Below are 23,027 nucleotides of genomic sequence, written 5' to 3'. Positions count from 1 at the left end.
AATAGATAGCGCCACTAGTTTTTTTTTTTAAATTAAGAAATGCACAATCCAAAGCATGTTTTGGATGTATTCTCAAATATAGTTTGATATATATTCTAGCATAAAACAGAGCAATTCAGAGCATTCTTCAAATCCAAAACAATTTATTCAGTCTCGTCCCACCCCGAACCCTCTATAAGCATTGAATTTAATTTGAACATTAGATTTCTTTTTTGGCAATCAACAACAATCTTAATAGCTATATATGAATAAAAAACGTGTAAATTGACACAAATGTTTATCCATCGGAATACAAGTTCGAAAATTTAACAATAAATTCGTAAAAACCTTGATTAATTGACATTTAACATATCCAGTTTATGTTTTGTTGGAGGTTTGAATTATTACCTGTCTATGGTATAAAATAATAAATTATGAATAGACAAAGAGAAACTATAGTTCTTCATTACACTGTATAAGAAATGCCCATAAAACATTATGGTTATATTTTTGTTTATACTGTGGTCAGTTTATGGTTATATTTTTTTTTCTGCTGTTTGTGTTCTATGGTGATGAAAATCTTTTATAATTTTATTTTCTCGTAGAATGATGTCATAATGCAGCATTTGAAAAAGCCGTGGCGCTTCAACCTTTGATCTTGGCTATTTATATTTATGCATCAGTTTCGTGATTAATGCAATTAAGTTTAGTCTTCTATGCTTGACACAGCCCGTCAACTTTGGTGCACAGCCAGGGTTGTAAGTTACCACTTCAGAGATGAAAGTCGCACACTGAAGTCACTAGGCAAACAGTGCTTGGAATATAGCCCTTACTAAGTGGACTTCACTTGTGGACGACTTGTTTTTTCCAATTCGGGAAGATATATATGTATATTTCTCGTGTTTTGCAACATTTATTAATGTGTCCGAAGAATTCTGTAGATTCCTGTAGCGATATCGTCAGAGATCCCAATCTCAATGAGTTTTGAGAACTACATAAAATTTTGCATACACCAGGATCTGTATCATTGTCGCTATTAGTCGTTCTTTGTATATTGGGGAAAAAATTCTGTTCAGTATTGTTCGTTCAGTTGACGAATGTTTGTATTCTTACATTCTTCACTTTTAGTGAAAAGCTTTTGTATAATGAAATTCTTGTTTCGAAATTCGATCGAATTGAATTTGCGGAATTTTCAAAATGGAATAGGATAGGAATTGTATAAAACCATATAATAACAATTTGAGATTACAAAGTTTGAAAAACTTTTTCTGAGACGTTTACGTACATTTACGTAAATTGAACATTTAAAAAAAAGTTCTTCTTTTCTGTCTTTTCTATTCATATTTTTTTCCAAGCAACCGAGTCTTCTGATCCGAAATAATATACCTCGCCGGGAATTGAACCAAGAACCTGCCTTGAAATTTAGCTCATATACGTACAAAGTGCGTTGTAGGAAAAATTGTGCATGCGCAGGTTCAATTGAAACGTGACCATGAATACACATCAATGGATTAATCTATAAGCTTAATCTCTGGCCTCTAATCAATCAGACTAATTGTCGCGTTATTGGAATAAATTAGACATTATTTTTATTGAAAACACACGCTGAGATAATCACAAAATAAATAAATTAACTATTTTTGAATGTCACAGACATTACGATCGAAATGCTGATTTTGGATTGCTAAACAGTAGTGTTATTAATTATTATTATTTTAAATACACAAATATTACATATTATTACACAATAGTTTCGTTATTGTGATCATGCTCGAACGTACAAAATATCGAATAAGTAGGAAATATATTTCTTATAATCATTTAGTTGTAACTAATATGCAATATCTGTCATTAGTAAGATTCTCGAAACCATCTTCGTCATATGGTATTAAAGGTCATGTCAAGGTCAGGTCATGAAATCTATTAAAGATATTATAACTAATTTAAAATAAGTATTTATTTCCTTACCGCTACCCTAGGCATAATTAATAACGAAACAAAAAGTACATGCTGGCTGAGAGATAATGAGACAACGTTCGAAGCAATTATCACCGCTGCCGAAAACATAACCATTTTGCTGTGTATTCGACTCGCATTGTCCAGCGTTAACAAGCTCTCATTCCCCGCTTGCTAGTTTTAACTATGATTTAAAAATAAAGTTAGAAATGTTTAATATATAGAAAAAGATTTTCTATAAATTTTATTTAAATAACTTAATTGTATTAGAGTTTGGTTATATTTTTAGTTGATTGGCCATGTATAAGCTGTAAATAAATAAATGAATAACAAACTAGAAATGACCATTCCATTTACAACGGATACGGCTCGCTCGCAATAGCGTGGCTTGAAATTGAACTAATTTAACGATCTTTTTCTTAAATACAATTATTAAAAAAATTACAATCGAGTTATAGCAAACATTAATAATAATAATATAAGCCTTTATTCAGACAGATTTTTACGTTATTTAACATTAAACTAGTGTCATCTGTGTGCCCAACTTTGGAAAAGGCCTTCTCAATTTCTTTCCTCTCTGCTCTGTTCTGAGCTTTCCTTGTCCACATTTTACCAGTAAAAGTTTTTATTTAGTTGTCCTACCTACCTTCGAAAATATCTACCTTGTTCTATTATCTTATTTCTTGGGTTCAATATATGATCCCTTTGTTCCACTTTTCTATACCAGCCCACTTATTTTTTTTAATTTCTTTAACTTAACAAAATAATATTATATTATCACTATATCTTACATTAGAAAAACGCTGTGCTTTGTATAAATGTAACCAGAGCAGTCTTATAAGTAGCTTTTTAATTGACTGTTTAGGGTTAGGTTATCTAATATCTGACTGGGGAGACCATTTATTAGCCGCGGTAGCAAATACCTCAACATTCTCTCACCGAATACGTTGTTTGCTCTCGAAGTACAGAGCCGAACTTGCGTTACCGCACAAGCCTGTACGTCATGCTCCACTCGTTTTTATATGTCATCTAGAAGGCATTTATCTACTCTTTCTCTTATGGGCAGCATTTTGCAGTGTTTAAAAATTTCAGTCCTCGTATCCTTGTCGTCTTCAATTTACGTGCGCTTTGTTACGATTTTATTATTAACTCTATCGGACTTCCTAATATTTAGCATGCTTATTTCCATCGCCGTCTGGTATGTCTTCAATTTCCTGGTTTGCACTTTAGTGAGTTCCAAGTTTGACAGCCGTATGTTAAGACTAAAAGTATGCAGGTGTTATATAGTTTTTGAAATTTATTTCTTTTCGGTGTTTTTCATTACTTCCCCCAGTAACATTTCCATGCTTTCCCAACTTTTGTATCTATTTCTTTTGACATAGTATCAGTGGTTGGAGATTTTTTTTGGCCTAGATATGTGTACTCTTTCACGTATTCAGTTGAATCTCCATTTACAATAATAATATCGTCTGATGCATTCGTCATGACTTTTGTTTTGGAGTTGTTCATCGCTAGCCCAGCCCTACCTTGCGACTTTTTCACTCCAAGCTTGTGATCGTGATAGCAAAGATTACTATGTTAAAGAATTCATATGTGCAACATAACTAATTTTTTTTATAACAGCAAACGGTCAGGAGGCTCACCTCATGTGATCACCCAGAGACATTGCAAGAGAGCTCGCAAGTGCGTTGCCAGCCTTTCAATTATGACTAAAAACGAATGATAATACCACGTAGAAACGGTAGTAGATAGGGCAATTGTTTAATTACGATAAACAAAATATTTATGATGACAAATGTTTCTCAACGTGTACTGACACAATTTAAATGATTTCAGCAACTAGCCCTGAAACCAGATGCAAGATCATTCCGTGACTGGGTGGCCCCGACAGTGCCTCTCTTCTTCGAAGTGTATCTTTTTAACTGGACCAACCCGGAGAGCTTTCCGGAAGAGATCCCCAATTTGGTGGAGTTAGGTAAGCTAAAGGAAAGCACCAACGTTGCAAGTTAATAATCAATATCAAACCTATTCAACAATAGTACGAATTCTTCAACGTCCCACTAAAAATTATTCTATCTAATTTTTTAACTGAAACGTTCGGTAAGGTAAAGTACTACGTTGTGCTTAAAAGGGTCACATTACTTTAAGGTCTGCTTCTGTCAGTTCCTATACTGTAAGAAATAGTTAGTCTTTTTGTAAATATTTTTATCTATAAATTTTGTACTGTTTTTTCTGTGTATGTGTGTCATATAAATATAAACAGTTGCCGCGTTGGAGTAATCTGTAATAGTAGCTTATTTTGTTAATAATAAATAAATTAATAAACTAATTAATTAATTAATAAAATTAGTCTCATTTTCATAAATTAAAAAAACCAATGAGACTAATTTGTTTTGATCAACAATCTTTTACATTTTTCATATGAATATAGTAAATAATGTATAAATGCAATGAACATAACAAATATTATTAAAATAAAAGAATTAATCAGCCATACAATTTAAAAAAAAACTAACTACATATACTATGCTTAAAGTACATAATATGAATTCTAAACATAATACTGACACTCATAATAAAAATCAGTATAATATTTACAACAAATTTGATAACGAGTTTCCTTCCCTGGCTAGCGGAATTATCCAAAACCGGCATGTAAAAGAAAAATGTTTTTGATGTAAACAAAAACTATAACACGTTTTGTAACCTTCATACCACACAATTAGTCTTCTGCTGGTTTGCATATTTGACTGCAGATTTCGAATCGGAGCTGGCTAATATTTAAAGTTAGGTTAAGATTATTTTTGCTGATAAAGAGTCTTTTGTTCCCTTTGGCCGAGGGGTTCAAATGCACACCTGGTATAGTATATATATAACACTGGTAGTGACACCAGAGCTGGTGCCTTTTTCTCTCAAGGAATAAGTATCGCAATACAGCGAGGAAATTCTGCCAGCGTTAAAGGTACACTGCCACGGGGACAAAACTTTTTAATTTGTTTCATTCTTTTTTATTTTTTTATTATAATAACTATATAGGTTTAGAATATTGTAAATACTGTATATTTGTGTATTAGTTAAATATTTAATTTAATTAAGACGAAGAAGGATCACCATGTTTTAATTGCCTTTGATAACCTGTTCTGTAATGCACGTTTCAATGTCTACATTTCTGTAGCGCTTTTATTATTGAAGTCGGAATGCCATTCCGTATTAATATTGGGACAGGATCTGCATTAAATCTGTGATAAGTTTGCACATATACACTATCTTAGATGGATTCAGTAACAACAAAAAGTCCAGGAGAATTCAACAATTAAAATTTGAACACTAAGAATTTACAAAATTTAGATAAACTTTATGCTGTTTCTCAGTCCTATAACCTTTAAAAAAAGATAAAACATTTATCGTATACGTAATAGTGTTATCTAGCTTCAAAGTTAAATAACATAATGCCATTGAACTTTGATGTTTCCGTCCATCTATTAGTGATATGATTAGTTTAGCTCTGCGTATAAAATTGTTAGCAATAAAACAGTTTAAAAAACTGAATTGCATTTTTTAAATTATTGATCCCAAACTAATTATATACTACCAAAATTTTGTTTTGATAACTAAGAATCTTAGAAATTACAACAACGTATTAAATTTTTGAGAATATAAAGAAGATGAGCTGTATTGGCCTAGTTGTTTCTACGTGTGACTCTCATCTTTGGGGACATAGGCTCGATCCCCGGCTGTGATAGACTTTCTGTCTATGCGCATATAACGTTCGCTCGGACGGTGAAGGCAAGCCAAGCTATTCCTTCACCGTTCGAGGAAACCGGCATTTTCTAGACCCAAAACAGTCGACGGTGTGGGTCTGTACTTGCCTATTAAAAATAATCACGGAACAGATAAATCTGAGGCCCAGACGTAAAAGGTTTAAGTCCAGACGCAGTTAATGCATCAACTTAACTTTTTGTTATATATTTTAAATTATAATTTCTTTTACATTCGAATCATGCATTATTAATTTCATTTTGTAGCTGATCAATTATAACGTTCAGACGCTACTTTGTTGGCCTTTTTATAGATCGTAATCAAGTAACCCCAGCAGTTAATTGAAATAACATCTGGTATTTATCAATTGTGGACTTGTTTAGGGTTCTTTGTAGTGGAAAATTAAATTATACAAAATATGTTCGCTATTTAATATCCAGTTCCTTAAAGGATTAAATCTTTTAATGAAATAACTGCTTTTCAAATCTTATTGCTACACAGAATTGCGACAACTCGTTACCTCTCGAGTAAAAACTCTAACGATTTTAACAAAATAGCCACTATCGGTATACCTCAGATTATCTTTCTTGATTTTAGTCAAGTACAAATGAGTTTTTTACATTCACCTTTCGTCGATTTGATTTTACATGACAGTTTTCTCACGATGTTTCCCTTCACCGTTCGATCAAGTTGCACATATTTATAGGTACTAAAGCCACTAGACAAACTCCTCAATCTTAATTAATCAATAAAATAACATTACAGGTCCCTACGTATTCCGGGAGCACCGGCATCACGTGAACATCTCTTGGTTTCCGGAGAATGGTACGGTGGCGTACATGACACAGCGGAGTTGGCACTACGACGCGGAGGCCAGTAATGGCACTCTTGATGACAATGTTACCATCGTCAATGTTATTGCTGCAGTAAGTCTTAACAGATAACAATTTTGTACAATGTCCGTGTGGAAATTGTAAAGAATGCGTACTGAAGCGAAGTGTTACACAATGTCTATTTATTTATTTATTACAGAAATACATACATTGTCCATTATACATTATGTTGTGGTTTTTGTACTCAAAAAGTTCATATAAATATATTTGCATAGCTGAAAAAATAATAATTTGTCTTAATTTTTTTTCAAGCAGCATGTTCTTTATAAACTTATTTTGATCTAAATTCAACAATCAAAAACTAATAGTAAAAACATCATTTTTAAGATATCTAATTCTCTTTGATATTATACAAATAAAATATAACACCTTTTATCTAATTCCAGTCAGCAATATACCGTGCCAGGTATTGGGGCTACCTCCGCCAGAAGACTTTGTCTATGGCACTGGCCATGTTTGGACAGGGCATATCAGTCTCCAAATTGGCTGGGGAGCTGATGTTTGACGGGTATGATGACCCTCTAATGGATATTGCTAAGAACCTTCCCGCCAGCACAACTGGAGGTGCACCCCCATTGGATAAATTTGGACTGTTTTATGGGGTAAGTTTGTAATTGTAACTTTTTGAAATTATAAAAAATATGTACTAGAATAATTTACGTAGTTTAAAATATAAGCAGTCAGCTTTGTGGTGTCAGATTCTTAAGCCTAAATCCATGTACAACAGCTGAGCATTGCAGGTGCGCTGGACACAGAACTCTGAGGACCAACCAAAAATAACAATGAACCAGCAAAAATTTGTTGCCATAAACGTTATTTATTTTTAAGTAATCTAATAGCTATATATATATAATATATATTATATAAAACAACAGTTAGACAATGTTCAAAAGAAAAAACATAGGTCAATTAAGTACATTAATAGGTAAAAAAAAGTGCGTGCGTACAAAATACACATGTCAGAAGTGAAACTTTTTTGGCAAACTAATTTTTAAGTCTTGTTCATACTTAAACAAATCTAAAACTTTAGATTTCCGAGCCTTAGAGGGAGGGAAAAAATAATATGTTAGGAGCTTAATGAATTTAGTTGTCATTAAACCATTAAAAGTGTCGAAAATTAATATATTAATTTTAATAATTTCACAAATTATAACTTTTATTTTTTAATTTTATTTCTTGGATATTTACATTATTCGACGCGATTTCTATTAGTATTGTTGTGACTAAAGCATTATGATTTACGATAAGTGTAATATGCAATATAAGTTCGTGTGTTCAACATTATCTAAATAGCTTCTAAAAATACCAACTATTGTCGTTCTACTCTCGCTCCATGGCTATTTGCTTCATGCTACATTCACTCTTTCTCTCTCTCTCTCAATTGGTCTCAATCGCTCTCTCTCTTTTTTTCGACAAAAATGCTGCACATCTTCATGACGCTAATATTATTATTATTGCGTTTCATCCGTAAAAAGTTTACCCTCATGCGCCTAAAGAAGTTTCACTTTAAAAATAAAACTGAAATTAAACATTAAACAACTTTATATTAAGAAAATGTGTGCCTGTACTAGTGTACACACGTAAGCAGAGAAACTTCTTTATGACCTTATTTTTCGAAAAATTATCTACTATATGCAACTTTACAGAAATTGGTTAAATAAAGTTAAATTAAGGCTAAGGCTTTTATTATCATAGATATGAATACAAATAATACAATTATTTCATTTTACCTTATTACTACTAAGATTATTAGAGAATTTCATTAATTGTAATAGAATTATTACTATCATTGTTATCGTTATTATATATTTTTGTTATTAATGGCTTCAAATCTCTTCGAATCAACTGTGGTAGGGATAAGAAAAAGATACCGCGTAACCGAAAAATGTGACGGTAAATTTTTTTCCTACGCCGATAAAGAAGTTTCACTTCAAAAAATTTTTACTATTGCTAAATAAAGTCTTTCCACTTAATAAAATATTTCTTCACACATCAAAATGTCTACATCTTCATAAATTGTGTTGTAGTTTTCTAACCCGAAACATTGGTGATAAGATGATTACGCAGATAATTCGTGTTTGTATTTTAAACGAAACTCAATGCCAAAAGAAAATGGCTGACATTACTATATTAGTAATAATATTTATCCCGTTAATAATTGGAAATTAATTTTAACATTTACGATGTAAGTGCAAAGTTTATCAATAATCCTTCACCAAGAAATGAAACGAAAACAATGTTGATAAACAAGTCATTGAATTTTATATTGCAATATCTGCAATTTAAACTTTATCCAATTGACTGAATAATGGACGAGAATCAATCAATACGAGGCGTTAATAGACGTTCATACTAATAATAACACAATTGCTTGTTATCAATGATTTTGAAGGACAAGTATTATTGTTTGTTCCCGATTTTGTATAATAATACAACAGTCTAACTATAGTCTTAGACAAAATTGCACGACGCATTATGCTGATCATATACTTTTCTTTTGTTCCAATTGAATTAATTCTTTACTTTTATCTTCAAACTTGAACGAAAACACTAGATTAGCGATGGAGCGCTGGTTTTAATACCATTATGTCAATATATTTTAAGTTGTTACCATGATAAACAAAATTTATACACAAACATAGATAAGACAAACAACAAAAGCAACAAACATATCAAATATTATAATTATTTTACGACTATAAAGAAATATGATATAGGCAAAAATGTCTACCCGTTGCCTAAAATGAAATTAGTTCTTTAAATAGACGCATTAATAATGTATATTTAAAAAAGTAATAACGATTAAATAGAGGTATGTTTTTTGACAACGCCTCTCGTTTTTATATTGTTATTTTTACATTGATATACATTCTGATTAATGAGAATTTTTTACATAGGTTGATTTATTAATTTGTTTTTCAGAGGAATAATTCTATAGACACCGACGGTTATGTTGAAATAACGACAGGCGAGGTTCCCGGGGTCCTGCCAGGTCAGATAGTTCGGTGGAATCATCTTGACCACCTGCCGTACTACGAGGGATCTTGTTCAAAGGTAATTTTTGTATTTTTTGTTCCCAGGAGATAAAAGATTTGCGGATTTCACCAACCCAACACAGAAGGCAAACAAATGTTTTCACTTGATTATTATATTTAATCTGTATTGATAACATAATGTAATATTAATCTAGTTTGATCGTGAGTCCAGCTCGCGTTTTCTATTCTTTTAATGTGTATTTACATAACCTATGTATAATATTTTATTTATATTTCCAGATGGCTGGTAGTGCGGGTGAGTTTATGCCCCACAACCTGACAGAAGAGTCCCAGCTCGAAATCTTCATGGGAGATTTGTGTCGTACTGTTTACTTCGACTATTCTGAGACATGTACTAATCAGGGGCTCACCTACCATAAGTATGAGCTGACTGAAACCAGCTTTGATTTTTGTAAGTCTATCTGCCTATAAAAAATTATAGTAAAAGTTAATTTGGATTAACAGTAACAATTTTACTTAGGAAATATGTTATTATTTTATTACGTAATCTCATAGCAAGCCTCAGATAAAATATAGGCTGAATCAAAAATAATTTTAGAATTCTGCTGTAGCTATTTCTAGGAACAGTCCAGACGCAGCTTTAAAAATATCTTAAAAAAACAGTGTTTTTATAAGACATAGTATGCTACGACCTTTTAGGGTTTGGGCCTCAGATTTCTGTACCTGCATGTATCTGGTGATCTGCCTTCTGTGCACACGCCACACTTTTTGTGTCTAAGGCAAAAGTTTCCTTACGATGTTTTTCTTCACCGTACCAGCGAGTGATATATGGTTCGAACTTATGACCTCCGGTATGAGAGTAACACTTTGAAACTATGAGGCCAACACTGCTCTTAATGTTATACTAATAATATTAATTGATTTAAAAGATTAAGTAGAAAAAGATGAATAAAGAAATGACAATACATGAATAATACTTCCAGCGCCGCTAACGCCTGACCATACCTGTTTCTGTGACGAGGAGTGTGGCTGGCGCGGCGTGATGAATGTTTCCGCATGTCGGTATGGAGCACCCGCCTTCCTCTCTTTACCACACTTCCTACATGGGGATCAGGAGCTCCGGGAAAAGGTCCAAGGTCTCAATCCTGACCCTAAAAAACATTCCTTCTACTTTGGCGTTGAACCGGTGAGTTAATCAATATTTCAAAACTTCTAGACGTATAAGTATATGTATAAGAGGATAATGCGTACTTAACACTTTCTATATTGAACAGCTGTATAGCGGGTTAAGTCCAACAAATAAACTACTACGTTTATTCAACACAACTTTAGTCTAATAAAATCGTAAGAGTGTGTAATATTTAATATAATATATAGGTTGTTAGGTAGATTAATTAATGTAATCTAAGTTTATTTAGTCATATAAAAGTATCGCAGACAACTCCATAGTTTAGTGATTAGCAGCCGATTCCTAAATAAAATTATTTCGTTGAATCGTTCGCATAGAAACGGTAGTCCAATCACGTGCCTTTGTGTCGCAGGCGGGAAATGCACATAAGGTGTCCTTACGCGCCTTAACAATAACGATAAATGCACCAACAATGTAGCTATGAAGATGGAATATAAAACGGTCAATCAGCACATTGAATGATCAATTAGTGACGGTGGATCTGGTCCATGTCCCCCTTTAATCTTGCTGTGACCCCACTATCTTAATAGCGTTCTCGGACTTGTTTTTAGTCAGGGTTATTGTAATAATTTAATATTTAAGTTTTCCATCGCTTTATTTATATTAAATAGTTCCTTTTAGTTTAGTTTGTTTTTTTTTGTTCCTGTTTAATTGTATCCTTAAAACAATATGTACTATATGTATTTTTGCAATTCTTGCCTACCTTAGCTAATTTAATACATTTTTTTTCTCACAGTGGTTGCCCGAAAGCGATAAGGTGGCCAGTTGCGCTCCGTTCATTTAATTAAAATTTTTACATAATTTATCCAGAGATATCTTTCGGGATCTCTCATCTATATACCTAGCAGATATAGATGCATGTTTAACTAGATAATCGTAGGATAACTGGCGATCTGGCGCGAATTTCTCTCCACCAATTTCTGTTCTGCGTTTTTTTTTATTACAGTGTACATTTATATTTAAATCTTATAATATACATGTTTATTATTATGTTAAGTAACAGTTCAATTATGGGGTTATTAATCAAAAATAAAACTCCATTTAAATTTTGATTAGCGAGTATACTTTATTGTTAACTGTATCTAAAAGTAAGACCCTTTTTATTAGTATGTTGTTTATTCAACGCAATTTTTTTTTTCAGAAACTGGGTGTACCTGTCGACGTGTCAGCGAGGTTTCAGTTCAACGTGTTCATAGAACCTACACCTAATATTGCGTAAGTTCGAAGTAATGTTATAAATATAAACTGAAACCGATTAATATGTTCGTAGTAATGAATGTACCCTCTTATTAATCAGCACTAAATAAGTGCTGATAAAGATAATGATAATAATTCGTTTATTTCCAAAGAATTATACGTGATTTATTATTTATTAAAAAAAACGATAACTAGACTTGCAATTGTCATTGATTATCATAGTGTCAAAATAGTAAGAACTGTTATTTTATAATTGTTGCCAAAACTTATGGTCCAAATACTCGCACAGGCTATAAAGGCACCATTACGTTTACGTTTTGATATTGTTTATTGCATCGTATCACTTCTCATAATAACGCAAGCCGTAAACTATTAATTATTAAATTTTTAGGTTGTTCGAATCGGCCCCACGGATGCTGTTCCCCGTATTCTGGGTTCAGCAGAAAGTGATGATTGATAACAAACTGGCATCGGAGTTGCGAATGGTGCGCGCTGTATCGGATTGGGGTGCCACAATATGCGCGTGCGTCGCCCTAACATTCGCGGGGATCATAACACTTGCGTCGTGTTGCAAGAAATCTCAATTAAAGAAACCAAAAGATATTATAGTAACGTTAGAGAGGCCAAGGGACGAAGCCGAAATGAAATTGAATCCTAGTGAGAAGCAGTGAGTGTTTGTGATATTACAATTGTAAGGACCTACGTAAGCTCATTGCTTGGAAGAGGATAAATAGCGGATGTTATATTTTAAAATCTCTACGATATTCGACATTACCTCGGGCAAGTGTGTGCATGTATTAAGCGCAATTTAATAACCTTAAAAACGAAATTGTTTAATTTTTTTTAGATTGACAAATGATTATGAAACACCATAACTAACTTATGTTAAAATTGGCCGGATATCGAATATCCTTCAAGGACTACTAAACCTACTAATAAACTTGATTTGGCGCTATTGTTTATAATGAGTTTAATGTGTGTGCTGTGAAGCAAATTAAATTGAGTCAAATACAACATTCATGATAGTAGCTTTCGTATGAGCAATAAGCTTTCCCAATGCATGTATTATTTGTAGCAGATAATGCTTAATTACGCCACTAAAATAATTTGGGACCAGGGACCTACTCCTTTGTTGCCCCGAACCCTCCAGACCTCAAAATCTGGCCCTGGTAAATAATTCAAATTGACAATTGGCAAACGCTTAATACACTTGTTAAAGCCACGCTTAATACATTGGTGATCAGTGAAAGGATTTTCATACAATATTTAAAAATAACAACGAAAGATATCTTTCCTTACCTAAAATAAACTCGACCGAGTAATTTAGCAGTAACAATAATTTTGTATGGAAATCCCGCTGTGTTGATTAAAAACCGTAAAAATCTACGAGCTTCTAAAGCTTAAAATTAAATATTTATTTTGTAAAATTGAATTTGTGAATATCATGACAAGTTGCTGTGACTATAGACTAATTTACTCAATATAATATAACAAGTACATTAATGTATACGTTGATTTTTGTGTTTGTTTTAATATAATGTTTGGTCGTGGTCTCCTACGCCTATTTTTGAATGACGCTTGCACAGGAACGCACGCGGCGGCCGAGTATGCGCAAGGCGAAGGAAACGTCTGTCTTAAAGTTCAGGCGCACGAGATCGCGGTTTTACATTCCATCCCAGGAGAAAGTACACTATATGTTAACTATATTTAGCTAATTTTAATGCTATGTAAATATTTTTCGTCCTTACTGTTAGCTGAAACGAATATGTATATTTTTAGACGAATAGTTTGACGTAAGTACACCGATTGTAGCATTTTTCATAGTTTTATAACATATCGAAACCAGGTTTTTATTATTTTTTATAAGTAATAATATAAGCACCATTTATCTATGCGTTAATGCATTGATTTTTCTTGTATAAAATTGTTTCTATCACCACAATTAATGATTTCCACAAGAACATATTTTTAGATTTATGATTTTGTAATGACGGTTCAGTACCGAAATATAGACCAATTCAGCACAGGTCCTCTGTTACTTCCAATATCAACTGTTGTCTTTAGGTCATGTTCACGCAATAGCGCTGATTTCCTAAGGATCGCGCCGTACAAAAACTCGACATTAAAATCGGGATCGCTACTGAAAAAATGTTCAAGACCAGTTTTTTAAATTCTTTGTCAATTTTGTTTGTAATATTGCTGTTATTAGAGAAATATCTTATGGATCTTGAAACTTTTATTCATATTAAAGGAACCCAACTAGCGTATAAATTAATAACAGATATATTTACTAATAAAACCTGTACAATGTCCCCTATTATATGACATATTTCGTGTGGATATCGGAAAGTAGATTAAAATCTACACGAAGTACTTTACGATTACTGTCTTTTAGATGAGATTATTATAGATATGAACAAAAATTGAACCAACCTAACAATTGTATTTTCTTACTATGAATGCTCTTGTATAGCCTAGAAAGAGTATGTTTTATTTATCAAATTAAGTTTTATTCTAAAAGATCTAGTGGTTGCCGACTGTTCTGACTGCTCAAGAGGCAATACATTATGATTGTGATTATACTAGACATATGATAGCTCTCTATGTCTTTTTTGGCAAATGTCATACAGGGTTAAAATGCATTCCATAACAACGATGTGATGTTGATATTAAATTAATTGTTTTAAGTGTCTTTGTTTTTTTTATTAGAAAATAAGATTCTTGTTACAAACTTTCACTTAAAAAAAAGCGCCTGCAAGAATGTTAACAACAAATACATTACTTGAAATATCCGAAATTTAAATTAACGCCTGTGGAATTTTCATTGCAGTTTCCTTTTAAGTATGTAATACAAAATCTTACACAATTGTTAGAATATGATTTATAGAGCTATTCTTAAATGATCACGCTTACTAAAAATTATAATATTTAAGTCTAATTTATTCCCTGAAACATACTTACAAAAGATATAAAAAAAGACTTAGAAAGTTTTTTCGAGGTCTCCATAGATTTTTTTTTCCAATTTTCGCCATCAACTTCTTTAAGCTCGTCAACCCAGCATACAAGAAGGCCATCGCTCTTTCTTTAGGTGGTCCTTTCCACCTTGTTATGCTGTTGATTCATTCTAGTGGTGTGGTCCGCCCATTTTCACTAGTTTTTTGCTATGGGATAGTGCATCACTAACGCTACATACAAATACGGCATTAAATCGTCTTAAACAGTAAATGTAACCCTTAAAAACTTTTAAACTATAGACGCAAAAAGTATTTTAGTTTTAGGTTAGTTATCTATATATAGTTTAATACCTTAAACGCCGCACGTGTTACTTACGTCAGTACAGAACAATCTGATTGCAGAAGGTAATTATTTAATCAGGATCAATCAATTGTAATATTTGCTAAGCTAACCGCATACACTCGCAGAACTTCTGTATGTCAAAACCCAATGCTACAATACTGGAGTATAAGTCTAAGTTTTGACTAGTAAGTACGGTTGGGTATTGGAAATGAATAAGCAACTTTCTTAAGATTATTAGCATTATGGTGATAGTCAGACTCGATACTTAGAGCTAAGTATTACCCCTGTGTATCAAAATTGGATTTGATTAAACCACGCGGGAGTTACTCTCACTGATGGCACAGCGCGTCTAATCCCTGGATAACCAATTAAATTTTCTATTTGGCGCTGGCGCAAGGACGCAAGGCGCAAAATCAACGCTTTGTTGTCAGCGACATCACGTAATTGTGATTACCGAAAACTAATCAAAGAAATTAAAAAAAAAACTTCTTTTTTAGATCAGAAAGAGCCGATAAGTGCATTACACACGTCATCTGTCAATTTAAGATAACTCCTATCTCCCCTGAGTCCTTGGCGTCACAAATTGCTACAATCAAGATGACAATTGGGTGATTTTTCAATCAACAGGTAGCATCCTGCGCTCAGATCACGGCAGGGACCCGCGGAGCAATGTATCATACATGACTTATTTGTTTAAGTAAAACTGTGAAGTGAATATGTTGAAAATTTTAATTATTCTCGCTGTTGGTAAGTTTTTAAACTTTGAATCATAGCGATGGAATTTTGTATAGGTATATATGAATTTTAACAAATTTTTGTTAGAGTTTTAGTCTGTCCGCATAATTTTAAATCGAGAATCTTGATAAGATATACAAGTTTCTTCTTACACCGAACATATTTATAATATCAATACATATGAAGTAAATATTAACAAATATTGTCATTTTTCGTATCTAGTGTTTATAAATTTGGAAACCCAATTCCCAATAAATCCCAAAGAAACGTTAATAAGTACTTCTTTAATGAAAGCATTGCTTAAACAATCGTTTTTCCAACCACTTCTATAACGCGACCAACGAAAAAACCAAACTGTTAAATAAAGTTTTTATTTATTATTTTTCAAATGACTACGACGCTTTTTTAAAACAAACTACATCCCCGCTTGATAAACGATGGCTTTAACCAATGAATAACTATTACTTAATTTTGCGATGACTTCATCAGACAAACACCGCACTCACTTACCATTAACTAGATTTTCCTATAAAACTATAGTTTCTACACTAAATATTTCAACGACACCACTGTTTAGAAACTTTCGCTAGTATTGCCGTATACGTCACAATAGTGGAAGATAATATTAACTTATTTAAATACTTATAATATCTATATATAGGTTTTTTCAGATATTATATCTAACTCGGTCCTTTAGAAAACCAGTGCCCAGCGTCTCACGGCTGAAGATTATTTTAAGTGTTTTGTAAATAACGTAACTTTACATTTACTACCAGTTCGCAATTCAAGTGCATAGAGCGGGCAAGAAGAATTGGCAAGAAACTTTCCGCCACTCTCTTTAATTGCTAAGTTTTGAGTCATACAAATTGTTAGATATATATTGAGCGTAACACGTGGAGATCCGTGATCTCTGTTTACCCCTTCAGTCTAAATTCCTTCTTTTGAGTAAAAATGGGGATTACATATTGTCTACATTTTATATAACAGGTGCAACAAATAAAGTCGGTAGGATATACAGGTGCAATCATTTCACTAGCACGTCCTATTTAAATGTATTCGTTCGAAATTACATACGGCATTTTAAACTGAAACTATCAATCACCTGGCTATAAAAAACTTTATAAACAAAATGCTTTTTCTGACTCAAATTATAAGTCTGAAAATAGACTTCAAAGATTAGTTAAAACGGTCACATCCGCAAGTCCCATTATATCTAGGTCTCTCAACATCTAGAATGTACAATAAAATCTAGATGTCGGCTAGCAAATATAAATCTCCAGTAAATCTGAAAAAACACAAATGTGTTTACGATAACATAATTGTTATTATAAATTACTATTTGTCGTTAATATATAAAAAATCGGGTAAAAAATATTTTTATGGCTTTATTATAAAAACCGCCATCTATGTCATATAGTTGGTATCACTACAATATCACTAACAAAGCTGTACGTGTCACTGCCAAGGACATGATACATGAAGACGAAGTATTACAAGCCGGTTACAAGCTTGCTTAATATTTTTCATTGCTAAATCTGAGTCAAAATTCGAGTGTAAAAACAACGAACCACGGGTGATAAGTGTTTTGGAAATTTGTTCTGTAAGTAAATTGAGATAACTTCACAAAAAATTCACATTATTGTACCAATATTCGAAAATTAATTACTAGACAGTTGATGCATTTGACGCCATCTTTGCTGACTGTAACTTTGACATTTGACAGTGCATAAGTATTGCTAGCTAGAAAAGTTACAGACTAAGATTGTTTTATAAAAAGTATTTCACGAATTTTTTTATAGCGAGCGCAATTAATGGTGAGGAGGAAGTCATGAAGAATCTAACTACAGTTACTTGGGCGCATGCTGTAAACAACAAAACATATCTTGAAGCTGCTTTAGCAAGTAAGTGAATAGGCTGATGACGCACAGGTAACATACAATAAACGAACAAAGAAAACTTTATTTAACTTTCATAAAGTAATTTACTACATCGCGTCGGTGCCTTCTTTACTAACGCACTATGCGAGTTATACTCGGGAGTTCCTGAGAACAGGCGAAAACAACATCCACTTTCATGTACAAATCATTCTCTAGTCTTGCTAATTTATTTCGTATATAGATGTAAAAGTATATAAATAAGGTTCGTACATAAGTAAGTATCAATCACATACTTCACAGCTGTAAATAAATACGTGTCATGAGTTAATCTAGTAAGAATGTTAAGCGCTTTAATTGATATTAATCAAGGAATAACGTAAAGTGTAGACGAAACACATCAGACCAGCTGTCGCGTCTGCTTCTTGGAAAGCTACGGGATTAATTAACATTTTACGGTCACGAAGTAAATGTGTTATGTATGGTATTGTACATACATTATATACAATCATAAAGAAATCGCGCCAGATTTCAGCATCTGATTTTATTAATTTGGTTTTTGGATTTTTGGGTCTCAAAGCTTAAGGCTTAAGCTAAGGTAAGTTTCAGAGTTGATCCAATAGTCTGTTAACAAACGGCAGCTACTTTGAATCTTACCTTAAGATAAGCCGGGTCATGACGGTTTAATTAATTGAATGAGAAATGTTTTTGCCCAGACAGGCATGTGTTCCATAGCCCTCAAGGTGCAGAATCTCTTGCTTACCGAGTAGTTTACGTACTTAAAATTAATTTAATTTTATTGTAGCCGATGTTTCAATGCTGGAAGCTGACATCGTGTTAGGTCACGTGAAGGGCAAAGATGGTCCTCCGATTCCGATAATGGCGCATCCTCCAGCGACAACATCAGATCTTACATTGGCAGACTTCCTTACTGCCGTAGCCCAGTACAATAATGTGAACTCAAAGCAAAAAGGGGTAAAATTGGACTTTAAGACAATCGAGGCGTTTGAAAAAGCTCAGGATCATATTGTCCCATTTGCAAAACCAGATGTAAGTTATTTGTTGAATAAACTTGATATAGGGTAAACTATGATATTGTACCATCAGGGTTAATACCTGAGATGGATATACATGGATGGTGAGGTCGGGTGAAACATAAACCAAATACTGGTCGTACTAGAGAAGCGTCAAAACTACCCATAACCCATGATTATGCTTGGTGAATGTCGTGAAAGTGGATAAAGCAAGAGAGGTGTATGGTAGCCAGTAGAAATCTGACGTCTCTATCTACATAAAAAAAAGTATAAATAACTCAAATACATGTGATTGTAACGTGTATATTTTTCTATACAAAGTGCTCGTAAAAATTACTGGCACTTAGGATAGCGGATCTTAGTCTAATGTATCACTTAGATTGTACAATTTATGGTCCCTTATCTGAAAATATTCTACCACATTAAACAAATAGGTACTAAAACATGATACACTAAAAGGCACTTAAATTCACTAGCAAACAATGACACATCGAAAAACTATTAAACACCGTAAAACTAAATTTACGCGCTAACTAGGATTTCTTGAGTGTGACAGAACCTAAAGGTTCAGAGGCGAGGTTTAGTGCCTGTACGACAAAATTCTTCACAGTACAACAGTAGTCAAAAGTAAATTTTTACCTGCTATGTGGAAATGGCTCTCTAATTAACATTCATATTTTTTTTAATTTCTAAACACAGCCGTACGGCTGGTATATACAAAAAATACACCAACTATTAAAAACTAACCTAGGCAGGCAATAAAGTAATACAAGGCAACATGTATAAATAAAAATAATATACTTATTATTTTAGAAAACAATACGTGACAGCCCAAAAGCGACGTAGTGAAAACCTTTTCAACAGGCTAGATTTTTTAACCATCTTAAATTTATTAATCACCGTACACTTTAGTATTATTTCTATAAATAACAATATATCTCTCCGACCTTTAACTGACACTCATATCCCATTCAATCCTCATATGAGTCATGTAAATAGCTCGTTTAACTAATTGCTTTGAACACATTCGGTCAATTAAAGTCTACACAATTCTCGCTGGAATGGAGACGGGACTGGAATTATGTTGACATATTATTCGCTACGTAATTCCATCAATTCGTAAGATATCGTTTTAGATTTAAATATTAAACGTATGTCAATAAATAAAGAGTGAAGATCCTCGTACCTAATTAGCTGTTTTAATGGTAATTCATGTTTTGCTTTAAAAAAAAATCTGACATTTTATTGTATGTTTTCATTTTTATTTTACAGTAAATATAGTATTATGTATGATCGTATTATTATAATGAAGCGGTAGCTTTTAATGGAATAATTTATAAATATACAGAAAACACTATTAAGAATAATGTTCTACAAACAAAGGCGATCTTTGTATTGTAGACTTCCGCGTTATACTTGTAGTATATCAAAACTCTACGGCATTGCAGTAATGTTCCTTTTTCAATGTTATATTTAAATATGTTTCTTGTATTATATGTTAATACTGATAATATATGTAGTAGCCAAATTTACTCAAGATAATAAAAAAAAAATGAATGGCGCTACAACCTTTTTAGGTCCTCAGGGCCTTTAGGACTTCTGTATCTGTTTCATGATCATTTGTTAATATAATAGGCAAAGAGGTGATCAGCCTTCTGTCCAGACGCACGGCGTCGATTTTTCTGGGTCTAAGCCAAGCCAGTTTCCTCACGATGTTTTCCTCTACTATACGTGGAGCAAATGTAATGCGCACATAAAGTTCACAGCCGGAGATCGAACCTACGACCTGAGGGATGGGAGTCGCACGATTAAGCCACTAGGCCAACACTACTCTGTCACTCAAGATAATTAAGATTACTATTATATAGAAGGTCCTAGAGAAGCTTATCAAATATTTCTTTGTGTTTCTGATAGCTGTCAGATATTTTATAGCTACTCTTCAATAGGTATCATTCCCACTGTGGCTGAACGCTGATATCCTCGCGGGTCCGATAGACGCGGAGACCAAGCCAGTAGACCCCGAAAAATTCCTTACAATGGGCTCAAAGCATAAGCGAGCTGTTCTCTCTGTGGGCTGGACTACGCATTATGGTGGAAATAACACTGAAGGGGAATACAGTCGTGACCAGATTGGCTCAATGATACGACTCCTCAATGAGAATCATGTTAATCAGACTGTTACGTTTCCGGTATGTTGTTTTATTCCATGTCCATCTTAGCAGAAAATTAATAATTTGTGACAGGTGCTAATGAAGAGTACTTATAATGAGGTAAGCGCCGAAACCGAAGTCTTTATTGAGGCTAAAGGCATTTTTATACTATAAAAAAATGTATGACAGCTGTAATCGTTGTAGGGCTCTCGAAGACAACTATATTTACTATATAAAGCAAATTCTATCAAAAATATTTTTTTTTCTATGTCGAACTTTTTAGCTCACCTAATATGCGAATAGAGGGGAAAAGGAGGGGTAAAAACTATGAACCAAAGAAACCTACCGTAAGCCCTATCTATAGTTGTAGTGGATACGTATGTTATAGTATGTTTCAACCATGATATATAAGGTAACAAACGGAGCGGGATGAGCACAGAGGTTCAAGTTGGTAAGACTCTCAAAAAGTTTGTGCTGTCTCGATAATAATTTACGTTATTCGGTTTAAGAGGATATGAGAAACGAACAGGAAAGTTTTTGTTCGATTATCGCCTCCACCTTATTCGTATCTGTAGAATAAAATATATTTTAGGAGTTAAAGCTTCTCAATTTGAAATAACATGCTTGTTATTTATTAAATAATGATTATAATAGTTAAGTGTATTGGTTACTTTCTTATTAGCAAGTATAATTTTGTCTTATTTTGTTAACATTGAAGCGTTTGAGTAAGTTCTAACGTAGTCGGAAGTATTCATGAGTTTAATGACGTTATAGTATGCTAAATGTATTAGTTGTTACTTCGTTAAATGTATTTTATTGTTTTCTTTTCTTAAGTTTTTAGGTCTCGGCCTCAGATTTCTGTATCTGTTTCATGATCATTTGTGCATTAAATAGGCAAGTAGGTGATCAGCTTTCTGTGCTTGACACACGCCGTGGACTTTTTGGGTCTAAGGCAATCCGGTTTCCTCACGATATTTTTCCTTCACCGTTCGAGCGAATGTTAAATACACACATAGAAAGAAAATCCATTGTTGTACAGCCGGGGATCAAACCTACGACCTCAGGGATGAAAATCGCACGCTGAAGCCACTAGGCCAACACTGCTCTTTAACAAATAAATGTTTCGTAAATGTTAAAACCTTTTTGTATGTTTAGTATGGATGTAGATATTTTTGTAGTTAAGTTTTTTAATATATAATTTAAGATGTACTACTTTGGCTATTTTATATAAATTGATTTAGCTAAAATCTTAATTCTATCGGTGTTTTTCCTATTACTATCTCACACAAAGTCTCTCTCTCTCTACCGCTTGCCAAGATTATTAAAATAATGTCTTTCGAATTTAGGTCCGCGCCGGTCTAGCATCGAACAGCCAACCGGTCATCCTGGATCTCCTTCGTGAGACCGCCTACCTGAACTCGTCAATCACTGTGTGGTCCAGCGAGGGTGACTCTGTGGAGGTGGACCGTCTCCGTGCATTGCTCCTCACCGTGGGACTGGAGAGAACCTATCTGGATGTTCCACAGGAGCTCGCAGCCAGGTTGCGTCTTCCACCTCCCGATACTAAAACAAAGAATTAAATGCATTATAATTATTTGTTTATTTATTTACCTCTTTTACCGAAGCTTTTAAATTATGAATCGATTTTAGCCATTATGGATAGGGAGACGAAACAATTTGTCAGACTTACATCGAAAAAACTTTATTCTGTAGCTTTTTATCAGTGGTTGTGTCCGCATGTTATAACGATCGGCACCGCGTTTCATACTTTTGTATGAACGACAATTATTGATTTATGTGTTATAACATTAAATTGATGCAATTTTCAATCATATCGTTCTGTAAAACGTGTAAAACGCCGACACATTTCGTCATCTCTTCCATGAACCACGAAATTAAGACAAACACATGATATAAATCAATAAATTGACGTTCATACAAAAGTATGAAACGCGGTGCCGATCGTTA

The 23,027-nt window shown here is 33.2% G+C and overlaps 2 protein-coding genes across 5 annotated transcripts in view; both read left to right on the top strand.

The window, feature by feature from the left end:
• LOC123708768 (protein peste-like) overlaps positions 1-14,657 on the top strand; it is a 39,940-nt gene extending 25,283 nt beyond the window's left edge. For 2 of the 3 annotated variants that reach the window (XM_045659642.1, XM_045659641.1), the window contains exons 3-11: positions 3,772-3,910; positions 6,460-6,620; positions 6,974-7,189; positions 9,510-9,641; positions 9,863-10,034; positions 10,567-10,769; positions 11,914-11,987; positions 12,361-12,636; positions 13,556-14,657. In XM_045659642.1, the coding sequence (XP_045515598.1) occupies positions 3,772-3,910; positions 6,460-6,620; positions 6,974-7,189; positions 9,510-9,641; positions 9,863-10,034; positions 10,567-10,769; positions 11,914-11,987; positions 12,361-12,636; positions 13,556-13,607 (1,425 nt within the window). In that variant the 3' untranslated portion in view covers positions 13,608-14,657. Of the gene's footprint in view, positions 1-3,771; positions 3,911-6,459; positions 6,621-6,973; positions 7,190-9,509; positions 9,642-9,862; positions 10,035-10,566; positions 10,770-11,913; positions 11,988-12,360 lie in introns of all 3 variants that reach the window. The other variant, XM_045659643.1, reaches the window with a different exon arrangement.
• A 1,221-nt stretch (positions 14,658-15,878) lies between these two features.
• Positions 15,879-22,653, top strand: LOC123708713 (protein FAM151A). Of its 2 annotated transcripts, none has more exons than XM_045659558.1 (5): positions 15,879-16,013; positions 17,801-17,902; positions 18,681-18,925; positions 20,856-21,098; positions 22,406-22,653. In XM_045659558.1, exons 1-5 carry the CDS (start codon positions 15,983-15,985, stop codon positions 22,637-22,639), a joined length of 855 nt encoding a protein of 284 aa, XP_045515514.1. In that variant the 5' UTR covers positions 15,879-15,982; the 3' UTR covers positions 22,640-22,653. The 2 variants fall into 2 exon arrangements, with proteins under 2 accessions (XP_045515514.1, XP_045515515.1); XM_045659559.1 differs by lacking the exon at positions 15,879-16,013 and adding an exon at positions 17,458-17,601.
• Positions 22,654-23,027: the final 374 nt, after the last annotated feature.

The sequence above is a fragment of the Pieris brassicae genome, chromosome 4, assembly GCF_905147105.1.
Source record: "Pieris brassicae chromosome 4, ilPieBrab1.1, whole genome shotgun sequence".
Classification (NCBI taxonomy): Eukaryota; Metazoa; Arthropoda; class Insecta; order Lepidoptera; family Pieridae; genus Pieris; species Pieris brassicae.
This window is presented reverse-complemented; position numbering and strand designations above follow the sequence as displayed.

What these genes read in the sequence shown, in the direction of transcription:
- LOC123708713 (XM_045659558.1), top strand. Translation starts at nt 15,983, where the DNA reads ATGTTGAAAATTTTAATTATTCTCGCTGTTG. An exon ending in TTTAATTATTCTCGCTGTTG is followed by an intron (nt 16,014 to 17,800) that starts GTAAGTTTTTAA and finishes ATTTTTTTATAG; the next exon opens with CGAGCGCAATTAATGGTGAG. An exon ending in TCCCATTTGCAAAACCAGAT is followed by an intron (nt 18,926 to 20,855) that starts GTAAGTTATTTG and finishes ACTCTTCAATAG; the next exon opens with GTATCATTCCCACTGTGGCT.